Below are 27,056 nucleotides of genomic sequence, written 5' to 3' on the forward strand. Positions count from 1 at the left end.
ATAAGAAGGTTTCTTCGTGTTGAACTGTCCGCGTTCGCAGTCGCCGTTGTATTTTCAATTATTACATTTCTCTGTGCGGGGAAATTATTATTATTAAAATCGTTTTCCCGCGAGGCAAACGTATATTTTAAGGTACGGTAAAATACGAATACAATACAATAGGGTACACAATTAATGACATTACTATAAACAAAAGGTGCAATATTATGACAACGGACGTAATAACTAGTTATTATACAGAAAAAAAAAACCAAGAATGACTTTTAACAAAGCAACCAGCTTTAACGCGCAAGGCGAGGATTTCAGTTGCTCAAGAACCATATAAATCCACGACTACTTTCTTAATTAATAACTCGGATAATTGTAGTCAAATTTCAAATACCTACAGTTAACTTCGATGTTTTTTAATTCACGAGTGTACGTGCATAAGTGGTTGTCTACAGAGTTTAAATTATCGGTTATCGATTAACATCAGTTTGAACTATTCCGTATGATCTACAGTGAATATCTCCATTAATCATCGGAAATAAGATCCGGGTATTTATTTCTTTAATATATTTTTATCTTAACAACGCAAAACATACAGTATCCGCGCGAGAAGTAACTGTATAGAACGACCTTATTCTATGTGAAATGATCTGAAATTCACCGGGACCAATAGTTTGAAAATTGTAATAGCTTTAAGTATTGTATTCATCTCATCAATTTTTATCACATTGCTTCTCGTCGGCAGACGCTGTCTATAACAATTGAAGTTTTTTAGAAAAAAAATCGAGTCACTGCACCCATCGACCTGTCTGTATTTTATCCCACACACAACAAAAATAGTCTGATCGTCATTTTTTGTTTAATAATTAATTATATAAAACAATCATATTACCGAACATTTTTTTGTTACTTTAAACATTTATTCCGGACTGTATAGAAAAATAGCAATTTTCAACTAAAACAAACCTTAATTATAAAAATATATATTGTAAAGACCTTGCAAATTTATTTATCAATAATTAAAAAAATATATTATACTTATTAATTGAACTCTTAATTTATTTTTATTCTTTTTATTTTTCTTCTCCTCGCCCCAATGCAACATCCAGCCGAATCATTTCTTTTGCCCCAACTCGTTATTCTCCACCATTTCAATTTTCACTCAATGCTATAACATCCACCCACTTCAGCTTTGACTACTTTTGCCTCTAAATCCGTCTTTTTTAATGTCTCCTAATCCCTTTTGTCATTCCATTGTCTTCTTTTCTTTCAATACGACCGACCCATCTACTATTCAAACACCTATTTCATTTAATTTTTTCTGCTTCGTTTGTCGAACCAAGTCACTCTACATATTCATGTAGTCCAGCTACTTCCATTTAATGTTTTATCTCTATCATTTGTTGCCCAGCACTCACTTCTCTGCATACTTCTGTTATAGTCTCGCTACAATTTTATACTATTGCTGTCACTCTGAACAGCTCCTTTCAATTGCTCCATTCTCTTAGATTTTAAAATGTACACGATTGCGAATAATATATTGGGCTAACAAGCTTTTGAGCCGACCCTCCACAAACATTGCACTCGGTGATGAGTTTTATTAATACAGGAAACGTCCTCTACGTTATTACCGAAGACCCGGAACGTCATGTATGTTAAATTGCATTTGGTTCGCTCAAAGGACAATTTTCCTGCTTTGTATCGTCGGCACAGTAATTACCGTTCGTTTAAGCCGCCAGTCGTCTAGCCTAACTATTTTTATTGCCTCATTTATTTACAGACACATTTAATATCAAGCCGAGAATCGGCCCGTAATGATGTGCTCGGTGTACACCACAAAATTGCAATAGTGTAATTCCCTTTAATGGTCAACATTCGCCGAGATGTAACAATTGTAACGCTGTTGTGCGAAATCTCATTACTAAAACAGTCAATGCCGGGTAATCCCATTCGATATTGACATATTTTATTTAAAGCCACCGAAATCGGTCTTACATACCGTGGTTTTCTGTCGGTGTTCGTTTCGAAAACATTTCCATAACAAATATGTCTGAATCAGAAAACAATCGGTACCGCCTAAAAAAAAAAAAAAACTTATGTAAGGTGTTCAAAAATACGGATCGTTTACTGCAATTCAAATTACTGCGATAAGTAGTACAACAATGTTATACTCAGAAAAAAAATGTCAAAATCAACCGATATTAAATTTTAGTTTAAAACAAATAAATACGTTTTTTTGTTGTAAAAAGAAGTAAACATACCAACTAAAATCAAAACGGTCTGAATAACAATCGAGCGATTGGTTGTTTGTTCAAAATTTTCGTCGGTAAATAAAAACTGCGCTTTAGATAAAAATAATTACAATTTAGACAGAGAGAAAAAAAAATTGCCATTCGCTGTACAGATGAATATTTATTTATTTGAATTAAGTAGCTATGCGCTAATGTAAAGTAGCTATGAGCTGTGCGTAAAAAGGTTTTCAATTTTTTTTCAAGTGCTTTTATTAAAGAAAAAATATTACAGCACAACAATTATTATTATTATTAATTATATTATAATTGTTATTTTAAATAAAGATTCAGTTTAAAAACAAAACTTTTCAACTATGACGGCCGTTTGAACGGGTTTTTTCATGAAACAATATGCATTCATATTATGTTAAAAAAAGAGACAACATCATTAAATAAAAATAAAAATTTAATGTAAAATTTATACGAACAAATTTGTTTGAAAATATTTTGCATTTAATTATTTTCACGATAACGTACATTAAACTAAGTAACAACTTCTAATCGATTACTATGCTATGCATTATTATATTAGAAAAAAAATATTTAGTTGATGCGCTATTTATTAGACGTCGTTGTGGACAGCAATAAGTTATTTCGGTGTGCGATGATCTTACATTTTGTTCAACATACGCTTGAAAAATATATTACAAAATACCAATAAAACGACCAATGTGATGAAAGACCATTGAAATACTTTCAATATGTACGCATATTTTTGTTATGAACAAATTGCGCGGCATCTCATCGAAATGTGTACAATAGAGACAAAAAAAATGAATAAATAAATAACGTATCATTCTAAAATCAATATCATACCGGCATTGCTTGGAATCTAAATGAAAAAGGACCAATGCATGTTCTAGACACGTGAAAGTAATAAGTAATAACGTATTCATATTTCACACGCCCGTATAATATTACAGAAACCATAATTCTACAGAAAATTTCTTGCAAATTGACTTTGAGTTTATTATTTTTTTTTTTTTTATATATATATATTTGAACTTGAAGGTTAGCTGTAACATTACTTACACCATTGGCGTAACTAGAGTGGGGCTGAGGAAGTTTAAATCTTTTAAAAACTCTGAAAGCTCTCTCAGAATTTTTGTAAAAATTATAAACGTTATCGCCACGCCGGGGACCGTTCCTAATTGGTTGCTGAAATTGTTTTAAAGCCTGAACAAGTTTAAAAAGATTTGAACTACCCTAGACCCCTCCCCTCTAATTACGCTAATGAATTACAATTACAGGTTACTTCAGTAAGTCTTCACTACCCTTAACGTAAAGCTAAAAATACTTACACGATTTTATGGTCGTGATTCAACAATTTATTGACCAGCTATGATTAAGTGTTTAAGTATTTAAACTAACGCAGCATTTATTCTGCTGAATAAATGGCCAAGAAAAATATCCAACGAAAAACATGTTCAGAAAAAAAAAATGTTATATGAATATTGCCTAATGCCTATTGATTTACTACCCACCGTCATAAGCTTAACGGGAGTAAAAAAAAAATGAAACAAACGTCTGTACTAAAAAATATTAATCAGAAGCAAAAGAAACCTTTATTGCACTCAACCTCGTTTGTCGACCGGCAATAAACGTTTCTATTAAAAAGCTAAAGACGGTGTGGTTAAAAGCCAGTATATTTCTGTCCGTTTTAAATAAGAAGTGGCTTGTCAAAAAAATATATATTGCCCTATTCTCAAGATAGAGCCGATCAATCAATCATATTTTCCTTTATAGCACGTCGTTTATATTATATTGACCGTTTACAGCAACGTTTTTCATAATCCCTAAAAAAAAGTATTAACGAAAAAAATGTCATTGGCATGCGGCTTGAATGGATAGCTATTATGTATATATATTAATGTGTACCAAAAAAAATCTGAAAAAAATAGGGAAATATTTTTTTACCCCAAGGAACAGAATGTCAAGAGAAGAACAAAAAAATTGTTTTTTTGGTACATCCTAATATAAAAAATATATATATATATATGTATAAAATAAATAGGTAAGAACTTTTTTTGCCTTTTGCATGTTTGGCTCGATATTGATACTAAGTATAGACTGTATTAAAATGTATAATTATTTAACATATACTAAAATGTTGCCAAATGGTTCAACCCTCTTCTGTAGGTAGGTACTGCTGATATTATGAACTCAAAACAAAAACATTTCTGATTAACTCGAGGGTGGGTTGTAACGAGAGAAATTGCATATGTAATTTATATACAAATTATTATACTCAAATTTAATAGTAAAATATAAATATGCAAATATGTATACTCCTAAGGAATATTTTAAGGGCTTTGAGAAATTAATGAATGTCACATACCACAGTTACATATAAAAATCTGGTTGACAGCTCTTTGAGGTGGAACATTGAATAACACCTTATTTTAGCTCTGTGTCCTATCAACAGTATAATATATAAAATATAAACAAAATAGAAAAAATCCTGTTAACAAATGGTTTGTTAAAAATTAAAATTTTATAAGAACCCTTAGTGCTGCGACGGAATAGTGGACGTTGTTTAAAATAATAATCCTATTAAATTGTAAGTTGGTTTAATCAGTAGCGTGCCCGGGGAAAGATGTTAGGGGATATAAACCCTTTCCCTCAATGGTTTTATTTTTAATTAAAACATTATTATTAATTATTTTGGGAAATTAACTGAATTGTCTGTTATAACTATTAAAACCCGTAAAAATAATTATAAAAAAAAATCAAGGTCAGGTTGAACAGTAATAGTTGACTGACTTTTTGAAATCATAATTATTTAAATTTATTAGTAATTTTAAAGCAAATACTTTTTATTTTATTTTTAATTTTTATTTTAATAAGAAGTTATATTTTTTCTTAAAAATGTAATGGAATTTGTAATTAGTATAATTAGAAGACAAAAAAGTGTTCTACAGCCCAATGAGATGGTGAACGGAAAGGGGGTGGTAAGCTTGGACGAAGGAGGAGGAGGATTGATGAAGCCCTCGTGGCTCACATCTGATCGATTACAACGTTCTCCCCCTATACAGAATTTCTGAGCACGACACTGGCTTTAATAATAATGGTATATTATATAAAATTATACTAAAAAAAAATACAACATAACAGGTACTATGTTATAACGTTAATAAATAATATATTATGTTTACTTTAAGTAAACGTATAAGAATACTTCGGAGTAATATTAAAACACTCGAATATAATTATTTTGTCAATTTAAATTAATTTGTTTTCAAACAACACTATTACTGTAGCGGGTAGCCTATTATTATAAACATTTATTATTGCTTCGATATTATTTTGTACATACAAATGCCTTTCCGTGTTATACCAAGAAGAAATTACATTGAAAAATGTTATTATTTAACGGGAACTGCACTTTTTTAGTACCCATTTGTTGAGGTAAAACCTATAGACACATCCCACACGGCGTAAAAATAGGTTTTGTAATATTTTTAGAATCTTTTTACAAAAATAAAAAAACCTATGGAAATGTTGTCGGAACGTTGATAAACAATCGACAGATATATTTTTGTAAAACGCTTTTGGACCAATAAGTGAATAAGCTTAATTAACTTTACTAATAAATTAATAATACTTAAGTGATAAAAAAAAAATGTAATAACAAGGCAGGAGCGAGAAACAGTAAGGTGAGAAGAGAAGACTGAGAATGGCTACAATTTCAATAGAAATCAAGTGTTGGTATTGATTTTGAACATACATAAATGGCTAGACTTTCGGCAGTGTATGAAATGCAGCTGCTGTATGATTATTAAGACAAAAATATATTTTAATATTAAATCATAATTCCGCTGAGAAATTATACTAGCCGGTGCATCACGAAGAAAGTTCAATAATTCGTCGAAAAAATACACAAACAACTTTTGCATGAATAAATCATGAGTTAACAATAAATTATTTTAGAAACAAACAACGGGCATTGTTTCTACAATATTGAGTATATGAAGGACAATCTGTTTGTGAAACTGGAGCTTTAATTAAAAAACGACCTTGAAAATGTCAATTTTGTTGAGTCAGTTTTCAGGGTATTGTTTTTTTTTTTTATTATTATTATTTCTATAAACAACAGACAAATCATTAAACGCAAACACGAGCAAGTATTGTGTTTTTATTTCCGATTGACGGGATATATCAGCCAACCCGACTCCGACGTACACTCTACTGTATTGAATTAATTTCAATATAAATATTTATCTACGATAGTACATATAAATATCCAATCTTTCCGGCTTTTGCCGTCTGCCGTTTCCCGCTCATCGTGTTTGCTCGGCGGAGTTTATTTACTTTTTTAATCTATCGATTGTTGACCCCTAACCCGCCGAGGACGTTTCCAAATCTGAAAACCGTGACTCTGACTTAGTTTTCTGGAATTTTTATTAGCAACTTGGATTAAGTCGACCCTGCAGACCGGAATAACAAACTATTTACTGGTCTTGGATAATAATTTATACCTACCTATGTCAATAATTCGAAATATCACTCCGCCCCAATACTTATAGACTACCAAATAATTAATGTATATAATATACATACTTCGGCGGTCTTGGACGTTTTGTTCATACTAATTTCTCACGTCCGCCGCTGGATGACAATTAAGAAATAACCACCGCCGTTTTTTCCCCCTTCTGAATGATCATATCGACTGATAGTTTTCGTTTATTCAAAATTAAATTCCAGACGAGACGACGCGACGTTCCAGCGCCATTTCCTAGTTTATTAATCTACTATTGTTTATATTATACTGATTCCTCGAATCCCATTAAAATTCTGTCAAACCTAGACACTTCTCGTCTATCCTTAGCAGACCACGAGCCACGTATTCTACTCACCGCACCTTCTGGCATGGCTGATCCCAATTACTTAATTATTAATCTATTGTATTTACCACTTGTGCATAATAATATTATGTCATAACAGGTTCTCTGCCTTCTTCCAAAACCTCCTCGTTCTTGCACTTAAACGATAAATAGTAAATACACTCGGTTTTAGAATTGAAGTTTCTTAGTTTTTTTTAACCCTTTCACGCGGACGGGTGACACGATTTAATTCGCAGAGAGAAAAACTATAAAAATCTAATCTATGCTACGTACAATTAGTCTAGGGTGAAAAAATATGATTATATAATTATATGAAGTACATAATTACTACTGCGGACGGCTAATAACGTACATTCAGTGTGCTACTAAAAAGGTGAAGTACCTGAATTTGTAAACGCGTCTAAATGGAGTTAAAATGTAGGTTGGATTTAAATGTTTAAATAGTTTCCTCTCACAACATGATGTAGGTACAACAGGATCATCTACTATGTATCTATATGCACATTTTAAAATAGGTAAAAAGTTTGGTGTTGTGATGTTCAGCTATGATAGGACGAGAGGCCTCTTCATCAACCGCTTTTATTGTTAAAACATGAAACAACGTTCATTAACTCGTGCACATGTACCTCTTTGTTTTGATACCATCGTGTGGTTTAACCTTTTAACATATTCAAATCTCACCAGAAAAAGCTATTACCGGTACATATTTTCATTTTGTATAAAACACTTGGTCGAACTGGTAAATGTATAATTATTCTTCGAAACTACTGTGGTCATACTTGCTAGTTTTTGTTTTAATAACGTTTTGACAATACTATATTAGTAGTTATTTTTTTTTTTCGGGATTGTAAAAAAAAAAATATTTTTACTTTTAGATTATGGTAAAAACGTTATTGGAACATTTTCTCGGTATTTTTAAAAATATTGATTTTATCCTTTGCCGTCGCTGATGATGTTATTAAATCGGTTATTAACGCCTACTCGGCGCTGAAATTTGTTTTTGTTTAACAACATTAAAGCGTGTTCGAGAGAGATGATACACAGCAGGTCTCTACGCTTTGTGTGATTAAAATGTTCAAAATCGGCGGGAAAAAAATTAATTATTATTATTACAGAAACACAAGAGTTGTATACTATTATTATACACACATCTACTGTATACAATATAGATAGGTTATTTCAACAAAGGCGCTACTAAACGTGGCCTTTATCCGTCCAAGGGTTAACAGAGAAGAGGGAATAAATTGCTGTAAACGTTCGATAAACCCCGTTTAAAGAGTGCTGCTGAGTGACAGGAAATCGTCGATTTTACCCGCACCGACTCGGATGTGTTATTATTCTGATCACGCACGGCACATTTACTACTGGAGAGACAATGAAAACTGTAGAAAACACAAATTTAAATTAACGACAGGACTGTTTTAATTTGGGTAAGCGGAGACAACGCCCCCGACCGTATTAAGCACACACGCACACAAAATATAATATATATATATAGGTAGATAGGTGCATAGATCCGTGAAAATTATTTTACTCTCAAAAAAAAATATTTCGAGTACACGGAATTTAGGCCAGTCGATAAAGATAAAATGTAATGAAGTATAAGAAGGCATTTCAATAGGAAATTATATCATTTTTGAAACTTTTTTAAATATTTGCAATATGTTTTATTGATGAAAACCTCAAACTTTCCGGAGCTTATCAAAAAAAAGCTGCAGTCCGATCGATGGGGACTTTCAGTATATTAAAGTACATAAATTGCCGATAAATATGATATTAAAAAGTCCTATGTACAGATATTTACCGTACCTTTAGTTCGTTTTCAACAAAAAGTGACAATATGACTCTTGCTTGACATGGGTCTACATGGCCTACTTAAGCTGTCTGCTAGTTATTAAAATTACTTCAGCGATTATTCGTATTATTTCTACATCTCTGTTGGTTTTATATCCAAATAGATATAATGTATACAGATATATAGATAACCCGGTAGAGTCATTGAATTAAGTAGTTTATTGACTGTAGCGGTAACGGCTTTAAGCGTTAGGTCATTAGCGTGCATCGTTGTAAAAGTTGTTTTTAATTTATTATAGCTGTTATTGAAATTTTAAAACTTATTATTCCACTCTATAAGTTACATACCTTTTCAGTGGGTTTGTGTTCATTAAAAGATTCCATCATCAACAAATACCAATGCTTCAAAGTAATGTGGCCTTTAAGCCAATTTTTTTTTTTAAAAACCTATAAAAAAATATTTATGAAAATGTTTGTCGTGCAGTCTAATCGCGGGTGATCGCTTTTTTTTTTTTTTTAAATCGAGTTTCTTAAACCCATTTATAATATTTCCAAATTGCCCGTCAGCCCATGGCAAGCATAAAAAAACGCTTAAAGATTAAAAAAATATAATAATATTTTTAATAAATCAATCAAAGTCAAATGATATTTTGTCGGATAAAAAACTAAGTGCAAATGTAAATTATTATAAGTCTATTAAATAACAATATATTCCAGAGTTGTAAAATATTTCAATCAGTAAATATCTGTATGCGTGCCAAAGTTGTAATTAATTTAAGTTTTTTCTTTTTTGGTTTTCTTTACAAATGAATAACATAATCCGTTGTCTAGCCACCAATATCATTCATGTGTTTATACATTAGACTACTTGAAGGGCAATCTGTAATAGTGATTTTTTTTATCTTGTAAATATTTTATTTTTTAAGTGTGTTTTACAATGTTAACTGAAAGGAATTTCGATTTTCACTGCTTGACGCCAACACAATGAGAAACAACGTTTGAAAACATCTAATTAAGGGTAAACAAAGTTGTAAACCAATATTATGTTACTCACACTCTAAAAGTATTCTTAAGTGACTGTATTTGTAGAGTTTAAAGTAAATAAACATTAGTAGAAACTAAATTTATAGCTAATAAACGCCTACATACGGTCAGATATAACTTAATAAAAATATACACAAGATAAGTTACATAAACCTACCTCGATAGAACTAATGTGATTTGTATAGTAATCGTAATGTAATCCACAAAATAATCAAACAAATACAGTCCAAAATGAAACATCCACAATTTGTTATACTTTCAAAAGTAATTTTACACATTAAGACATAAAATTATGAACGCATTTGTGCGGTATCTTAATTTTTTTTCTTAACATTTCTTATAGTTTATTTAATAATCTGAAACCGAAATGCCATGCCTACACTAAAGCCACAAACAAATTAAATAAGTCATTAACCCCCCCCCCCCCATTAAATATAATATACTGAAATGTATAAAATGACGATGATTTATTATAGAAAGCACAACCCAAACTATGGTTGAAATACACAGGTTATTGCACATCGTCTCGAGTTGTTATCTTCAGAAATCAATTACTATTACTATATATATTACCGCGTGTACTTATATACTTGATTTAAAAATAGGCTGCCCGTTATGCTGAAATATTAGTTTTTATCATGGAATATTTGACGAAGAAGGGGTATATGTGCAATAGCCATGTATATATTTAGACAAGACAACTTTTGCGTCTTGTAATGATATCCGACACCAAAGCGAATTCCTTTGATAAATCTTTGCGCAATCTTTCAAATTTCAATTATGAGAAGAATTAAGGAACAAAAACAATTTTGTAAATATTTGTAATGGCTTTGTGCGAAAATGATATTTAAAAGCTTAACGAGAACTGACTTATACACTCTCTTTCTCTCTCTTTATTCTTAATAATTAAATAAGGATTAATAATAAATAAACAGCGCTGTGGGTAACTCCGTTAATGTGATGGTTTCACATTTTCGTACTGTTGTGTAATGTCCATCAGACTTTTGGTTGAACGAACGAAACGAAATTAAGGATTTCATAACTGTTGTACAGTCGAGAACGGTTGACAACAAAATCCCGAATCATTTTTTTCGAGAAAAAAAAGTTGTATTACATTTCGATGAAGTCTTGATCTTTAATTTTGCAATTTAACGGTATAGCTATTCGCTGTTACTCAGAAAATTTCCATTTTATTAACGTTGGCGAACAAAAGAGGTAAATATTCGAGACTATTCGAGTACATATAATAGATTGAATTGTAAACACTTGTAAAACATTATCCTGACCGTCGCAGAGTGTGTATAGCAATAATACATATTAAATGCGAATGCTTACCGGTGTAGAAGTAAAAACAAAGAAAAGTACGTGTTTGCTTTGTTCGTTGTTTTACACTACTTCTAAGTTTCGTTTGTATACCTTTGGGAGAACGCATTGTTTGAGTGAATAAAAAATACAAGCCCCAAATTCGTCGAGGTATATGAAATCTTATTTGTATAATAATATTATTTTTTTATTTAGCATGATTCCTTTCACTTTCATAAAACGACGTGAATTGTTAATTTAACAGAATATCTTTATTAAAAGTCTCCGAACCAAAAACTGATTACAGCGATACGTTTCCAATTTTACAGGAAATCAAAATAGCAATTATTATTACCGGTGTGCTCGTGTAGGTAACAATTACTGTTATGTTGGTGTTCTCTTAAAAAAATTAATAAAAAACCGTAAGACCTTGTTCATGTCCTGCCCTTTACCACACAAAATATATGATATTATGAATATTCGAATAATAATTATTACAAATTAAAAAAAATACTCTCGCAATAGTTTCGACAGTAAATCGAATTTGGTTAACGCAAAACTTTTTTTTAATAATAATTTTTTAATATTATTAATTCTATTGCATACAGTAAATTATTCGTGTACAATTTTTAAACCGACAACACTTTTTATTTAAATGTATATATTAGTTTTCGTTGAAAATCCTGCGAAAGGCTTTATGAAAATACATTAATTATTTATGATAACATAAATAATACGGGCGAAGTGGGTAGATGTCTCTGGTGCCCACCCCTATGTATCAACCCTTGTACTCGTTAAGGGTTGAAACGGACAAGTCGTTAAGTACACTACAATTATTTTAACAGCAGAGCTCGTCGTGCCGACGATAGTTTTTTGTCTACGCTGTTAAATTGTGTCATTGACATTTAGCCGAGACGTTATACACACATAAGATACACGAGGGAAATTTTCAAATTGTATTGATGTCTGTTATACGGTTATAGTGTTTAAGTGCGACACTCGACGGTCGTATCTCTATTGTTGCTGTTAAGCGTGGAACTCGCATCATATATATAATTAACATTAAGTTCGAGTACTTACATTGTTGTTGGTAATTCTATTCAACGCATGCACGGGCACAAAGCGAATATTGAATTAATTCAACTATTATATCATAAACGGACTGATATGAACAATCGCTCGTCAAGAATAAATTAACAATATGTGTATATTGTGTACAGGATGATCCATCTGATGTAAGACACTCATTATTTTATTCCATACATATGTAAAAACAAGTTTGCTTTTGAAAATTTTACTGGCGTCTTGCATTGGACGGATCTGCCTGTATAGTATACCACTCGTGTTAGGCACGCGAAAACGGGTTTGTAGGTCAACTGAGCTGCGATAAAACTTAATACAAACAAAGTGAAAAACAAAATTTGTTTTACACCGGTGTGTAATTATTTTTCGCGTTAATCGGTAAAAAAAACGCTCTGCGACGCAGTAAGTCGCACATAGGATGTATAATTCCCGAGCTAATTGAAACAAACAAACAAATAATAAAAAAAAAGTACACACAAACAACAGAACTTACTGTACGTAGGTCGACGGTAATATGTCGGCTGAATAAAAAAATCAGTTTTTTTAGGAAAAAAATAATTCTTGGTATTTTCGAATTACCGCCAAACCGTATACTGACGGATTGTTTTACCGAAAAAGTGTTTGGAAACTGCACAAAAAAAATGAACATATTTTTTTTAATGTTTTGAATTATTCACGGTCGAAAAATATGTGTTTTTTCAAGACATTTTCGCTGTAAGAGTATATAATATTATAAGATAATAATATGGCAGCGCAAGTTTGTTAACCAAACAAATAGGGCCATTATTGACCGGCAGAAACATTTTTATTGGTTTTTTTTTTTTTTTTTAATACCGTGTGTACTTAAAGGAAACAAAACATATTATTATTATGTTGACCCACGGGAACCAAAGCAATATCCGACTTTGCAACACGTAGCACTTACTATAGCAATCGTTTCCTTGGCGTTAACCATGGCGAGTTTTGGGTGTTTTTATTTGGGCTTCTGAGCCGAGATCATTTTTAAAGAAAACAAAAACATATCAACACTTCTAAGACTGCCGGTAGATGCGACCCAGTTTGAGACACGCACACAAATAATACACATGGTGAATGCCATTAGCCTTTCACTCTACTCCTGAAATATATTACACGGGCGTACAATGTATTTTTCAGACATATTCGGCCGAACGCAGCAAAGTAAAATAGTGTATAAATTGTCAAACGCAACTATTTCCAGTCGCTGTACATAATAAATGCACACCATCAACACCAGGGATTAAAACCCTGTCCGAAAAATAGGATTTTCCAGCTAGCATAATACTATCGCAAACGGCGGAAAACTGTTTTAATTTCTTTCTAATACTTAAAAACCTATTTATGAAATGCCGATAAAACGGTTTTAAATATCACGAAAATATTTAATAACATTTTGGAAAGTATTAAAAACGTTTCAACTTTGTATAGCTTATATTAATTCCCTAAAATGTATGGTTTTTATAAACCTTTTTAATCTGAAAAGCTTATTGTAAACATAGTAATTTGTTTTATTTTTATTTTTAATAGGATTATTCTATATTAAAAGATTAAGCTCTATGCAAGATATCGGCCTTACAATGACTGGGTTTTTTAATATATTTTTTTTTTCTGTCCCACGCCAAATTTATAATTGAATTGGTTTTCAACAATGTTCAAGTTCGTTTTGCTACCTTATTCACGTTGATGCTGAACGAGCTGGCTGGCTAATTATTTATACATTGTGCCGGCCTATTAACTTTCATATCAAAGGGTTTCCCATCAAAGGGGAATTCATCATATGCATTGCACTACCTAACCCGGTCCAGCCTAAAAGCTAAGTTTACCCGACCACTGTGTTTTCATAGGGTCGAGTGTTTGTTGTTTATCGATACAAATTTCATTATCGAATCGCTCACATAATTTCATTATTATCGAATTCGGTTTGGGTCAAGCCCGTTACACGTGAAAGTAGGAAAATTGCCTACACGATACGCCGTGTAACCTAGACCTAAGACTTTGCATCGATAGGTAGGCATGCCCAATTATTGTCAATACAATGTACGTCACCGTCCAAGTATAAATAACGTACAGCGAATCGCCTAAGTTTGGATGTTTTTTTTTTTTGTCAAATTAAATTCGTTCACCTCTCAAACGTGCACAACACGAGCCGACCGTAAAGTCCGTTCATTGTACTCACGTAAAAAAAATTGAGGTTCTTCTTTTCATTATATTTAATTATGAGTGTTTCTTTTTTTTTTCTACTCGAGTGGGCAACATTGCGTATTATCCGAATGAGTTATTGATAAACAACACACAAAAGTAATAATAATATTAATTATATATATCTCCAAGGCCAATTAAGCTAATAAATTACGTATATTTTATATATCAATATAAAAAATCTTCAATAGAATTTTTCATAAAAAAAAAAATTAAAATAGAACCATACGTATAATTTAAAGTATTTCAATATTATTGAATAGATTTTTGATAAATTCATTTTTGGACCCTTAATACCTTGCCCACACGACAATTTTAAATAGTTAAGGGTGTAACATTGTGTTCAAAAATATGTTTTATTGATAATTGGTGGAAAAGATTATAAGTATGATTTTTGTTTGATGTTTTAAAAAAATTGTAATGTTTCTTTTATTTCTCAGTTATTTTTCATTCCATTATTTATTATTCATCAATTGATTCTGAATAAAAAAAAAAATAATAATATTTTTATCAAAAAGAAAATTTAATAATTGTCTTTAATTTGTTTTTTATTCTACAAAATAACTCTAATTAAGTTGATTTTGAACGAAAAACCTGGTCAGATTAAATCTGTGGCCTGGAGCAAGAAGGGCCAATGTCACTTTTTGCAACTTTCGGAAAATGAGCTTTGAAGTTATTATTTTCCATTAGGCTCTATGTTAATTTTTTTATCAAACTCTTCATGAGTAATTCATTTTTTGGCCTCAGAGTGTGATTTTTTCACAGTATAAAAAGAATGATTCAATTTTTGAAAATAGTGGACTAACTCGTTTATGCACAAAATTCACATTGGCCCTACTTGCTCCAATCCACAGAAATATTTTGTTTTGACCAGAAATTAGTATTTCAGAATAAAAAATTTAGTGTATAATGAGTTACTATTAATATTTTTTCTTCATTCGCCTATAAATAGTACAAAACCACTTTTTTACTCTTAAAAAACCTGAGTATAGTTTTGCATACCATTATATCTTTGTTAGTAAGCGATTTAGTGATAAAAATCATATTATACAATTGTCAATGGTTGTATTTTGGTTCTTATTCTGAAAAAAAATTAAAATTTTAAATTTCTCGCAGGATTTAACAATATAAAATCTGTAAAACGCTTAACCAATTCATAGTTAAAATTTTGCTGTACAGTAAAATTAAAAGGTTCAGGGAAAAAACAGGCAAGTCACTTTTCAAAAATTTCGTTTTGATACAAAACGAATTTGTTCTATATTTTTAAACACGATTAACAACAAAAATTGAACATTTTTTGTTTAATTGAATATTTTAAAACATTTTCAGGGTTATTCAAACATGGTTTTCTCAGAATAAAAAAAAGGGACTCTCCTGGTTTTTCTGCCGCTATACCCTTTAATTAAATGTTTTTTTTTCGTAAACTCGATGTATTTTTTTTAGACTAAAAATTTTCATTAAAATTAAGACTGAACCAGCAGTAAAAATTGTAAATTTGGAAAAAACATATGTGGGTAAAAAAGACAAATATGAACCAACGATTTGGACCGACCCCCTGCCAATTTTGTGAAACTTACATCGCATGTCGGTAACATAAAAATAATGTTCACAATTTTTTTTATTATTATCTTGGCTATGGTCATAAAAAGTATAATGAGTTTTTGTCTTGATATATCTTATTTTTTTTTTTTTCCTCGACCACCAAAAAAAAAAAATTGTTAAAAATCAGTTTCTTTTTGTAAAACAATCTCACCTTTTTGAAAATGATTGATATTATTTTTTTTTAGCTTAACAGAAAGTCATTAAAATTGAATTTATAATCTAAAATGTATTTTTCGTGTTGCTCAAAATTTGAGAATTTTTTTAAGTATTTTTTTTTCAAAATATGTAAATTTCAAATTTGGAACTCCGTAAAAACTCTCAAAACAAAGAAAAGTCGACAAAACAGGATAAAACCACCACAGTATTCAAAATAGATGATATAATTATGTGTAAAAATAAGGGTCATTTTACGTTTTTTCGAATTTTCTATGAATTTTTACCTTTTTTTTTTCTTCTAAAAAATGATAATACTGTTATCTATTTTTTTATAGCTATTTCCTAATTGACAGGAAGCTTTGTAAGGCAGTAAGGCCAAATAGTGAAATAATTGATAAAAATCCAATATTTCACAATATGGTGAAATTTTTCAGACTTGAAACACTAAATTATATAATATTATAATATTAATTTGTATTAATTATTGTGCGTTAATTGGAATGTCACAGGAACAGCTTGCGGACGCGCAAACACAGCGTGTGCACGGAACCGGACCTGTCGCGACGCAACTCGAACGCCATATTCTCGGCGTTGCTGTTCCGCGAAGAGAGCCGCGCCATGAAGACGTCGATGATGGTGCTGGTCACGTACCTGTTCAGCTGGACGCCGCTGTTCCTCAGCGTGTCCATCGTCCGGCTGCCGGACGAGCTGGTGGACGCGTGCGCGCTGTCCGCGGCCACGCTCAACCCGTTGGTGTACGTGTTCCGCAACGACGTGTTCCGCAAGGAAATCCTGCGGGTGGTGTGCGGCCGCAAGCGGTTCCGGGCGTCCGCCGTGGCCAAAGCGGGCGGCTACCAGCAGCACGGCCGTCTGGTGGCCCATCAGATGGACAGCGTGTCCGTGCACAGTTTCCACATGTCGTCCGTCGACTGCCAACACTCGTTCGACTCCATCACGCCGCCGCCGGCCGATTTCGTCGCCACTTACAATCCCGTGAGTTGATTCCGCCAATTTTCACCATTAATATTTTCTACGCATATTACTTGTGTTGTGAGACATTTTGGAAGACGCACTTAAGGCTAATAAGTGTATATTTTACACAAAATCTTAGACTAAATTGTACCATAGAATATCTTTGATAAAAAAAAAAAGATTGTTTTAAAAAACAAAACTTGCAACTGCTTCTGTTAAACTAAAGAACAAAAAATTTGACACTATTTTTTTTCACGAGCAACGTCATCGGAAATAAGTTGTTTTGTTTTCAACAATAAAATATTATTAAGCTGATGACTTCGGTTTCGTCATAGTATTTAAAACTTAACAAACTTATTCGTTTATATTGTGTACTACTGTAGTATTTTGAGTATTCAAGAGAAATAAGAAGAAAGTATTTTATATAAAAAAAATATATACATTACAATGTTCAACGTTAAATTTATGTATTTTTATAGCAAAAAAACTCACAGATAAGCGTTTTTAAACAAGTTTTACATTGTGTACCCACTCGTTTAAAGATTAAAAATCAAGGGACCAGAGAAAGCAGCGTAACTTAAACGCTTGATGGTTTTTAATTTGCAAGAGTCAATGCAGCAACACGTTTAAACAACACGCGCCTTTAATAACCGTTTTTTTTTTTTGAACTCAACGTTAAGTAGTCGAACGTCGAGTTGAACAAATCTAATTTTAAAATAATATTTCTTAGAAAATTGCACACAAAACGGTATTTTTTTTTGTTACCTAACAATTATTAAAGTATCTGGTAAATTCTTTATAAAACGATACCTCAAGAATTATTTTTTTTTTGGTTTTCTCGAGCTTAGTCTTTACTGGACACTACAACCACTAGTCAATTTCAGCTCACTAAATTGCCGTATTAGCTCGGGGTGATCACTACGGTCAGACGTAGAACATAAGTACGCCCGGCAGCTGCACATGCCACATGATTAAGGGGCACGCAAAAAAAAATGTTTTAAAAAAAATAAAGCCAACAAAACAAAATGGTTAGCTCGATCGGTCGAGTAGTATTTTTTATTTTTTTTTTTGGTTAACTTAAAAATAGTTCTTTGTACATTTTGGGTTTCTATCACTTCAATTGATACTGCACATGCGATTAGGTTAGATAAGGTTTAGACTTCAGTTAGATTAAGCTATACCGTTGTTTCGATACTATACAAATATTACAAAAATATACTTGACGACTGTAATACTAGGCTTGTACATTGTGTATATTTCAATTTCTAAATTATAATCTAAGTATGTTTAAAAGACATTTTGCCATAGTGTTACGCACGTGCAGTTAAAAGTCAAATAAATAGAAAAATCTATGGGCCTTTTTTGTTCTTATATATTTTTTGCAATAAATCACCAAAGTTTGTTTGGACTTTTAGACAAATGTGTAGCACGCGCTTTGCGATTAACTGTACTTGCATCAGATTTCAAAAAGTCATTAAAATTGTAAACAGGATAAGACATGCAGTGCTATATTTTTACATGCTTTTCTTTAGCTCGCTAACACGTCCGTACGTTTGTACGGGTATTTTTCAAATCTTGCCATTGAATTTAACCCACTTCCCGATGTCGTATAGGGCTGAAACTTGGCACACACACTCATCTTAGATGACAATACAATATCCTGTAATCATATTGGGATGTGTAGGTCGCCCTACATAGGGTCAAATGTGGGGGTCACATCACTAAAATTCCATTTTTTTCCAAATCTTCCAAAATAAAATTAGTAAAAAGTGAACTAAAAAGTGAAAAATAATTGTATTACAAGAACAATTTACTAATTAATTGTAGCATATTTTATTTAAAATCTCAATTATTTTGAAAACACCGAAAGTTAACTACAATTTTAAATAATGTTAATCTTTAATTTTTGACTAAAAAGAAAAGCGTGGGTCCTATTCAACAAAGTCTCTAATAAATTTATCAGATAATGTTTTATATTGTAAGTTCTTTTGTAATTTAAGTTTAGTTTAATATTTGTGTGTGACACATACATTTCATTATACTTAACTCGATGAATTTGGACTTTGTTGAATAGGGCCCACGCTTTTCTTTTTAGTAAAAAATTAAAGATGTTTAACATTATTTAAAATTGTAGATAATTTTCTGTTGTTTTCAAAGTAATTGACATTTTAAATAAAATATGCTACAATTGATTGGTAAATTGTTCTTGTAATAAAATTATTTTTTACTTTTTAGTTCACTTTTTACTAATTTTTTTTTAGAAAAACATGTTTTTAAATTTTCGATGAACAAACTACTTTGTACTTGATTCTTCTTCTCCCGTATAGATAATGTTAATAACTCAAATTATGTTCAATTCTAATCCTTTTTTAACTTAGTAGTAGAAGTATAGTTCATCTGCAAAACACCAGTTTTTTTTTTAATTATTAAACAATTTTCTTTATTTACAATCTATACAAATATGTATAATCAGCAAGTCTGATGACAAAGATACAGTGACAATATTCAAAAATGTAGGAATAGGAAGACTCTCAGCAGTGCCGCCTGACCAGAATAAAAAATGTTTTACTAGTTAGTTTAAAATTGTGTTTGGTTAGTTAGAAAACTTTACTTTTTCAGCTTCTTAATGTACAAAGCAACGGTTAGTATTTTTTTTTTTCTTACTTTAAATTTCATTAATATTTTGGAACTGCTTCGAGTGTTAATAGCCGTAACGGCCAAATGCATTCAAGGTTCCGGTGAAGAACAAATTCATTTTTTAAGGGGAGGAGGAGATTGGTTCGTGCAATTTTTTTTCAGACTGTACTCCGTACTATAAAATATGTATTGTGCAACGTGGGATTTTGGTGCATGGTCAGGCGAAACAAAACCAAGGCGGTTTGCGTTGTGGTTGCATGGAACACGTGCCGTTAAGAGTCGGTATTCCTTTGAATTCCCCCCGGGAACGGTCTCCCCGAGCCTTGTGGCCTATCCCCCAATAACCCTGAGCCAACCGCATTTTATCCGGGACGCCGCCGCCAACAGCTTGAATATTATACTATAATATAATGTAAAACATACACTACGTGCGCGACCCTTGGCCGCGGGATAATCATATCAGTGTTGTTGATGGATACTTAATAGTAATAACACAGATTAGATAAAACCAGATAGTGCACTCTGAAAATATCAAAAAACAGAAATTATACACTCTCAGGCCAGCGCCCCCTAAGAATGAAAAAAATAATCCCCGTGTTATACAGACGTGTGATCAAAGAAATATCATCAATCATTTGTTATATGTTATCACCATAAATAATGGTTGATCAACAAGTATTTCTTATCAGTTTACGTTGTTATTGTAGTAGTGTGTACAATATGTTCGGCATTATGATTTGACCCTACTGCATTAAGAGTAAACCAATCGTTTTTTGAAAATCTATTGTCTTACAATGAAGTGCGCTTTCTGTTTTTATCTAATCTGTGGTAATAATAATAACGGACTATTGCGATCGAATTCAGGATGACCCCCAGCCACAAGACATATCAATAATGTTGTTTTTTTTTTCAATCTTTCCTTGCAGATAAACGGAACGGAAAGGTGCACCCGTTACGAGAGCGTGACTTTCCGGTTGGCCCAGCGCCGGTGTCAGTATTGCAGCAGGCAGAGTTCGGACTCGTCTTTGAGCAGTAACTATCCTTTGCTGGCCAACAAGAACAAACCTTCCAGCGAACCCAACACGCCCAAGCACTACAACAACAACGACAACCGGATCGTCTTGTTCAAAGTAATACACGGTGTTATTATCTACATTATAATATGAAAAACATGTCTTGGCCGCATAAAAAAAAAAAAAAAAGAGTACAATTTCATTGCACGAACTCACCCGGTAGAGAAAAACAACAAATAGATAAATATTAAAGGAGAGAGAGAGGGGAGGGGCTCTCGTTTGCTGTTGCGAGTACGTGAGACCGGGGATAACCTCTCAAAACTAACTTTGGATAAAACAAAAATGTCCCCAGACACCGGACAAGAGTTTGGTAATAGGATAAAAGATATTCGCAGCACATCTGCACATCGGCTAAGCTGCCGGAGTCGAAGTATTGACGGATGGGAGTTTACCCGTGGAAAGGGTGAGGAATTTCGTGTATTTAGACAACAGGTCTGAGGTATTCCCCACGACGAACCCAACCCGCTGGAGTGCTATTTGCCCGACGATCGCTTATAGGTTACCCGACTCGTTTAGAAGACCACAATTTTTACTTCTGCCATTTAAGCATCTCGCCGGACGAGTAAGGATACTAGTTCAAACATTTCGGAATAAACGAAAAACTTGAGCTTTTCAACGGGTCGAAAATGTGATATCTTTTCTTGTCATTTTACAAAACGGTAGCGAGCAGCGGACACGGGAAACGCCAAAACCATGTTCCAATGATTTTCATACCTTTTCGAACCGTTTGCAAAGATAAAACTTACAACGGTATTCGTCAATTCCGCCGATTTTGGGCAACTACCTGTATTATATACATCTATTGCGCCGGCGGAAAAAAGGTATACTAAAAAGATATACATCAACTGCGCCAGAGACATTTAAGTATATCAAAAAATAATAGTTTAAGTAAAAACAATTTTACAACAGTTCTCTTAGTTTAATTTTCTATTATAAATATGTCCCATCCATAAATATTTGTTCTTGACTACAGAGAAACATTAAGTTGGTTACCGTTGAAAATGCCGTTATTTTATTTTCAAAATTGTTAATTAATAAAAATTCTTCACTTTTGTTCGTAAATGTTGTAACGTCAATTAAAGAGTCTCGGGTTTCTCTCAAATTTTTAGGCAATGTTGGAATATTTTTCCGTCTAGCTCTATATAAATTTTGTTTTATATTTGATATATCATCGGTTTTGAGGTTGTTTGTTGATTCATTAGATAATATTTCGTTATTTATTATTTTTAAAGGCTTTTCTATTAAATATTCCGTTGCTTTTCGTTTCACTTGATTGGATATCATTTGCTTTTCAAAGATCTTAGGAGGAGGACGATCGTGTTTGATTTCTTCATTTAAAATTATAGTTTTACCCTCGTCTATTTATAGCTTAGAGTTGCACCTCTTTTCCACGCACCGCCATTTACGCCGTTTTTTAGTAAGTTCCTTACATGGGAATTTATAATTTTGGTAAATAATTAGTTCGTTACCACGTTCACTCAAAATTACTTCCATTACTATTAAACTTACTAAATAATCGCCACACGCACGAGACACAACGATACGAACAACGCACAGAATAACACTACGGATTTATATAATAAATGGATTTAATATTTGGCCAAATAAAAATAATGGTTTTCCACGTACGAGTATGAACATTTGTATATATTTAGAAATCGATCGGCGCAATTGACATACAACAATTTATAACATTCTACTATCGATCGGCGCAGTTGATGTATACTTTTTTTCTATCTCATAATTTGTATTTTTATAGCCTGAATTTTCGGCGCAGTTGACATATGCCCACTTACAAAAGCCTGTCGTATGTATGTGTGTACGTGTTGCGATATTTGATCGTATGCCGTTGATTGGTGCGCTATAATAGCTGCATTCAAAATGCCTATAACGCTGTAGGGCCACAGTGGTTATGTTAAAATGTTTTGCTGTTTACAGACCCAAAAGAAAACTCACCATTCTAACAATCAATACATTTTCAGTTATCTGCGTCGACGAGTTCATAAGTATATACATATAGTGCAGTAGGTGAACATAAAACATACATTTTTTTTTAAAGCCCTTCCCGAGCGAGATGGCTAGCTTAGAAAAAAAAAAGAGTGGTATAATTTTTGAAACGTCCAACTTTTTCCATCATGAAATACGTTTACAAAGAACTTCCCTTGGGAAATCGTGGTACCCCAAAACCATTCTATCCGTGTGACATTATTACTACTTATAAAATAGCCCGATACAATGTAACTATAATTTTTTTTTATTAAATCCACACGAAGATAAAAAAAAAAAAGATGAGGAAAGTATCACTCCTGTTCGACAATTAAAAAAAAGAAATATTTCAATTGTAAAGCTCATTTTTTCTCTAAAAAATACCAATGGAAATACTATTATTTACAACAATTATTTTAGTGACTTCTAAAATTGTAAATTACCAGAAATCAATGGCACGTGCTCGTGAAAAAAATTGTGATCCAACGACTTGCCAGTGCTTTGTAATGGAAATTTAAAAATTACCTTTTTTTTTTTAATTCTATTTTGACTGTTGCTTTCGAGTGTATAATAGAATACAAATAATTCTGTGCTACAAACGTTCAATGTATTCAGTTTTGGAAATACAAAACGCGTCGCCGCCGGTGTAACAGAGGAAAAATCATTTATTTTTGATGAAAAATTGAAAATCTTTCGATTTGCCAAATCATTTCCCCAACGTGAAATTGCATTAATAGATGAATACCTCGGCCAACAATGTAATACCGAGAAACCCGTCAAATCCATTCAACTCCATGACCTACATACAGAAATAAAATTAAGTTAGGTACTTTCGGTACACGATACTTTAGATTAATCAAATTCAATGTGAAAATCCGTTTGTTGACACAACATATACATCAACGTATACCTGTATAATATCAATATGTGTACAAGCTTATATAACGTCAGGTGTTCCTTTATAATTAAAATATATTATCGACTTTTTGCATTTTATTTAAACTATCCTTTGTGCAAAATGTATTCAAATACAAAACACACACACAACATCACAACTTGGTCAAATATTAGCCAATAGAAATAATGGACAGAAATTGAATTACAGGAGATGCGACAACACTGACAAATATTGATCCAGCCATAGAATGTTTTTGTCAATTTGAAAATTACGTTACATAAAATATATTTGTTATGTCACGCTTCTAACACGAGTTATAATATTGTTTTCTTCTGATCACCTCACCTGTAACGATCAGTCATTACTTTTGAAACGCTTTTGAAGAACGCTTTTGTATTAGCAAAAAAAAACAATTCAATATTTTACGGGTCGCTGTGACATTTAAAAATCTTAAATTAACGTCAATAAGTCGGTTTCAAAGTGTCAGTTTCCGGTGGCGGCTATACAACAAAAAAAAAACAAGCCCTTATCTATTTTAAATAAACCATCATAATAATTCTTATTGTAGGCCGCGGCTCTGCGAGTCAGACAAAATGTTCATTAAAACAAAGAACGTCCCTCTCCGGCGGGTAATAATATAACATAATAATCATAATTATGTTCATGATAAAACAACAAATTTTACCCAACCCTCCCAAGGTTAATAACCGCGTTGAGTGTGTGTTTTTCGTAGCTCCGGGGTGTTATTGTTGGATGCTGAGTGGTTTGTTCTGTTATACATAATAATATAATTTACAGTCAATTAATGGAAATCATTACCGGAGACGTACTAACTCGATTTCGAAGTTCGCCCACAATTGCATTTAATTATCTACTACACAGCGCAAGTGTGTTGACTGCGTTTTTTTTATCATGCTGTAAGTACCTGCTACACCGAACGGCATCTCCCGGGCAAACATCAATTAATTAGTTAAATCAACAATTAATTAATATAACGGTTGTATAAAGAGAGTCCCTCTGGCGCGGTCGTCGGACAAACACTAGAAAATTTGTTGTAAATTGTTTATCAACCGTACACGCAATGTACCGTCTCTAGATTTCATATAAAGGCGGAAACTCTATTTTGGCCAGGTGTAACGAAAAAAAAAAATTAAAAATGTATATCCAATATTACATTACACACACATACTTTGTACTTGTACCGTGTTTCCATTCGATACCTCTGAGATTTATAGTGAGTTGCGACCGTGTACCGTTCGACCTGGCACGGATGTAGTACATATATACTCATTAAAAATTAAATAACAACGTATGGACCGATAGATAGTAATACTTATTACAGCCGGTAACTTGTTACTTCCAACAATTCCAACTACTTTGTTTCGGTTGTCGAAAATTCCTCTGCAAAACTGTATATTATAGAAACTTTCCGTCCTTCGCTTTGGTGTACACACTGATAACATGATATGTTATACAGCGACCAACAAATAAAGGGACAACAACCTCAATGGGATAACCCTAAACCTCTTCTAAACCGTGTAAAATAGCACACAACTGGCGGGAGTTTCGGTGAAAAATCACTGATTTAAAATAATAAAACGTCTCGTGTCACACTATAGTGTTTGTTTACCGGAATAATTAAATATACAAAATGAATCGTTTATTTACGTGTTAGGGTCACAACTTTGTTGAAAATTATTTTACTTTTTCAATAAATATGTTCTGTGGCTATTGGCATATCGTTTACTTTTGAAAGGAGTCGAGTTAGTATGATAGTTCATATTTTATTATGGCCATTCAGACATTTACAACACAAGTCCCTATTAATGATTTATACATTTGTTTGAAAGTCATAAAAAAATAAATATTGGTAAAGTAGTTATGGTTTACATCACTCTATTGCACGCAGTCCCGTTTATGATTTAGTAATTTCATTTATGAAAAGAGTTGGATAACTGATTTGCACTTATGAAAAGGGTCAAATTTGTTCAATCAAAATTCTTACTTTTGATTAGAGAACAGATTTGAAAAATTGATATTCACAAATTTAAATAGTATAGTGCACACAAGAATTAAAAATATTTTTTATAATTTTTTTCAAGTAAAACAATTATTTTTAATTTACCTAAAGTTTAACTTTTTGGACCAAACCTGTTCCATAAAAAATTAATAAAAAACAATATAAAGCGTGTACGACAACTTCGTCCCCGAAGACAATAATCCAGAGTTCCCGTACAAATTGGGTTTTCTTTAAAGGTTTTTGTTTTGCCGCAATAAATATATATTTTTAAAGGCAACGAAAAAAAGTACCCAACTTTTATGGAATCGTAGTAACAGTATAATTTTGAAATTATGATATGAAAACACACCCAGGCAATTATATATTATGTACTATTCGCATGTTTTATTTATAAGACGACGTGTCGACACATCGACATAACCAACTGATCTAAGACGCGTTTTTTCAAATCCCTTTTTTCGTTTTATTTTTTACCATAAGGAATGACGAAATCGAGGGGGGAGGAGGTATAGGAAATGACCCTCAGATATTTTATTGAGGTAGCTGAATATTGTTTTGCCGGTCATTAGTTAAAATTTTTGAGAGCCGAATGTTTATCGCTAGGATTAACTTACCAATAAGACGTCTTGTAAAACTATTTTCCAGCTGGCTTGACAACTGTTTTTTTTTATAAAATATATTATTTTATTAAAAAAAAAATGTTTTCATGCTTGATGTTTACAGAACACTATACAAGATAAATTTAAACATGTTTTATTACATTCATAGAGCCATTGATTTTAATCAGATTTTTTTGGCCGAGTCCGAATATGGTTTTAGATTCGTATGCAGCGAGTCTTTTTGGATCATTAAAGATATTTTTTTTTGCTAAATTATAAACCAATAACAACATTCTTATATGATTTTAAAGTAAAATAAAAAAATACCAATCTTTTATCTTGTAAGTTGTAAGCTGATTCCAACTATATTGGTACCATAACCTTCTGCCCGCTCATGCCTTCCGTCTCTCTTTAAACTCATCTCCCTATTTAATTTCAATCACATTCTCTTAGACTGCCTAATTCTAAACTCTAACAGAAAAAGTTTGCTCTCTCATCAAAGTGATTTTTGCGCTGTGCTTTGTTCTAAGTTTATATAGTTTGTCATAAT

The 27,056-nt window shown here is 32.1% G+C and overlaps 1 protein-coding gene across 2 annotated transcripts in view; it reads left to right on the plus strand.

Moving 5' to 3' along the window:
- LOC126843487 (trace amine-associated receptor 3-like) overlaps positions 1-27,056 on the plus strand; it is a 69,142-nt gene that overhangs the window by 39,454 nt on the left and 2,632 nt on the right. For both annotated transcript variants that reach the window (XM_050581046.1, XM_050581045.1), the window contains exons 6-7: positions 16,831-17,314; positions 20,857-21,060. In XM_050581046.1, coding sequence (XP_050437003.1) covers positions 16,831-17,314; positions 20,857-21,060 — 688 coding nt within the window. The remainder of the gene's footprint in view (positions 1-16,830; positions 17,315-20,856; positions 21,061-27,056) is intronic.

The sequence above is a fragment of the Adelges cooleyi genome, unplaced genomic scaffold (assembly GCF_023614345.1).
Source record: "Adelges cooleyi isolate 19-005CV unplaced genomic scaffold, UGA_ACOO_1.1 ACOO_flye_CR_arks_rails_tigmint_CR_PRNA_574, whole genome shotgun sequence".
Lineage (NCBI taxonomy): Eukaryota > Metazoa > Arthropoda > Insecta > Hemiptera > Adelgidae > Adelges > Adelges cooleyi.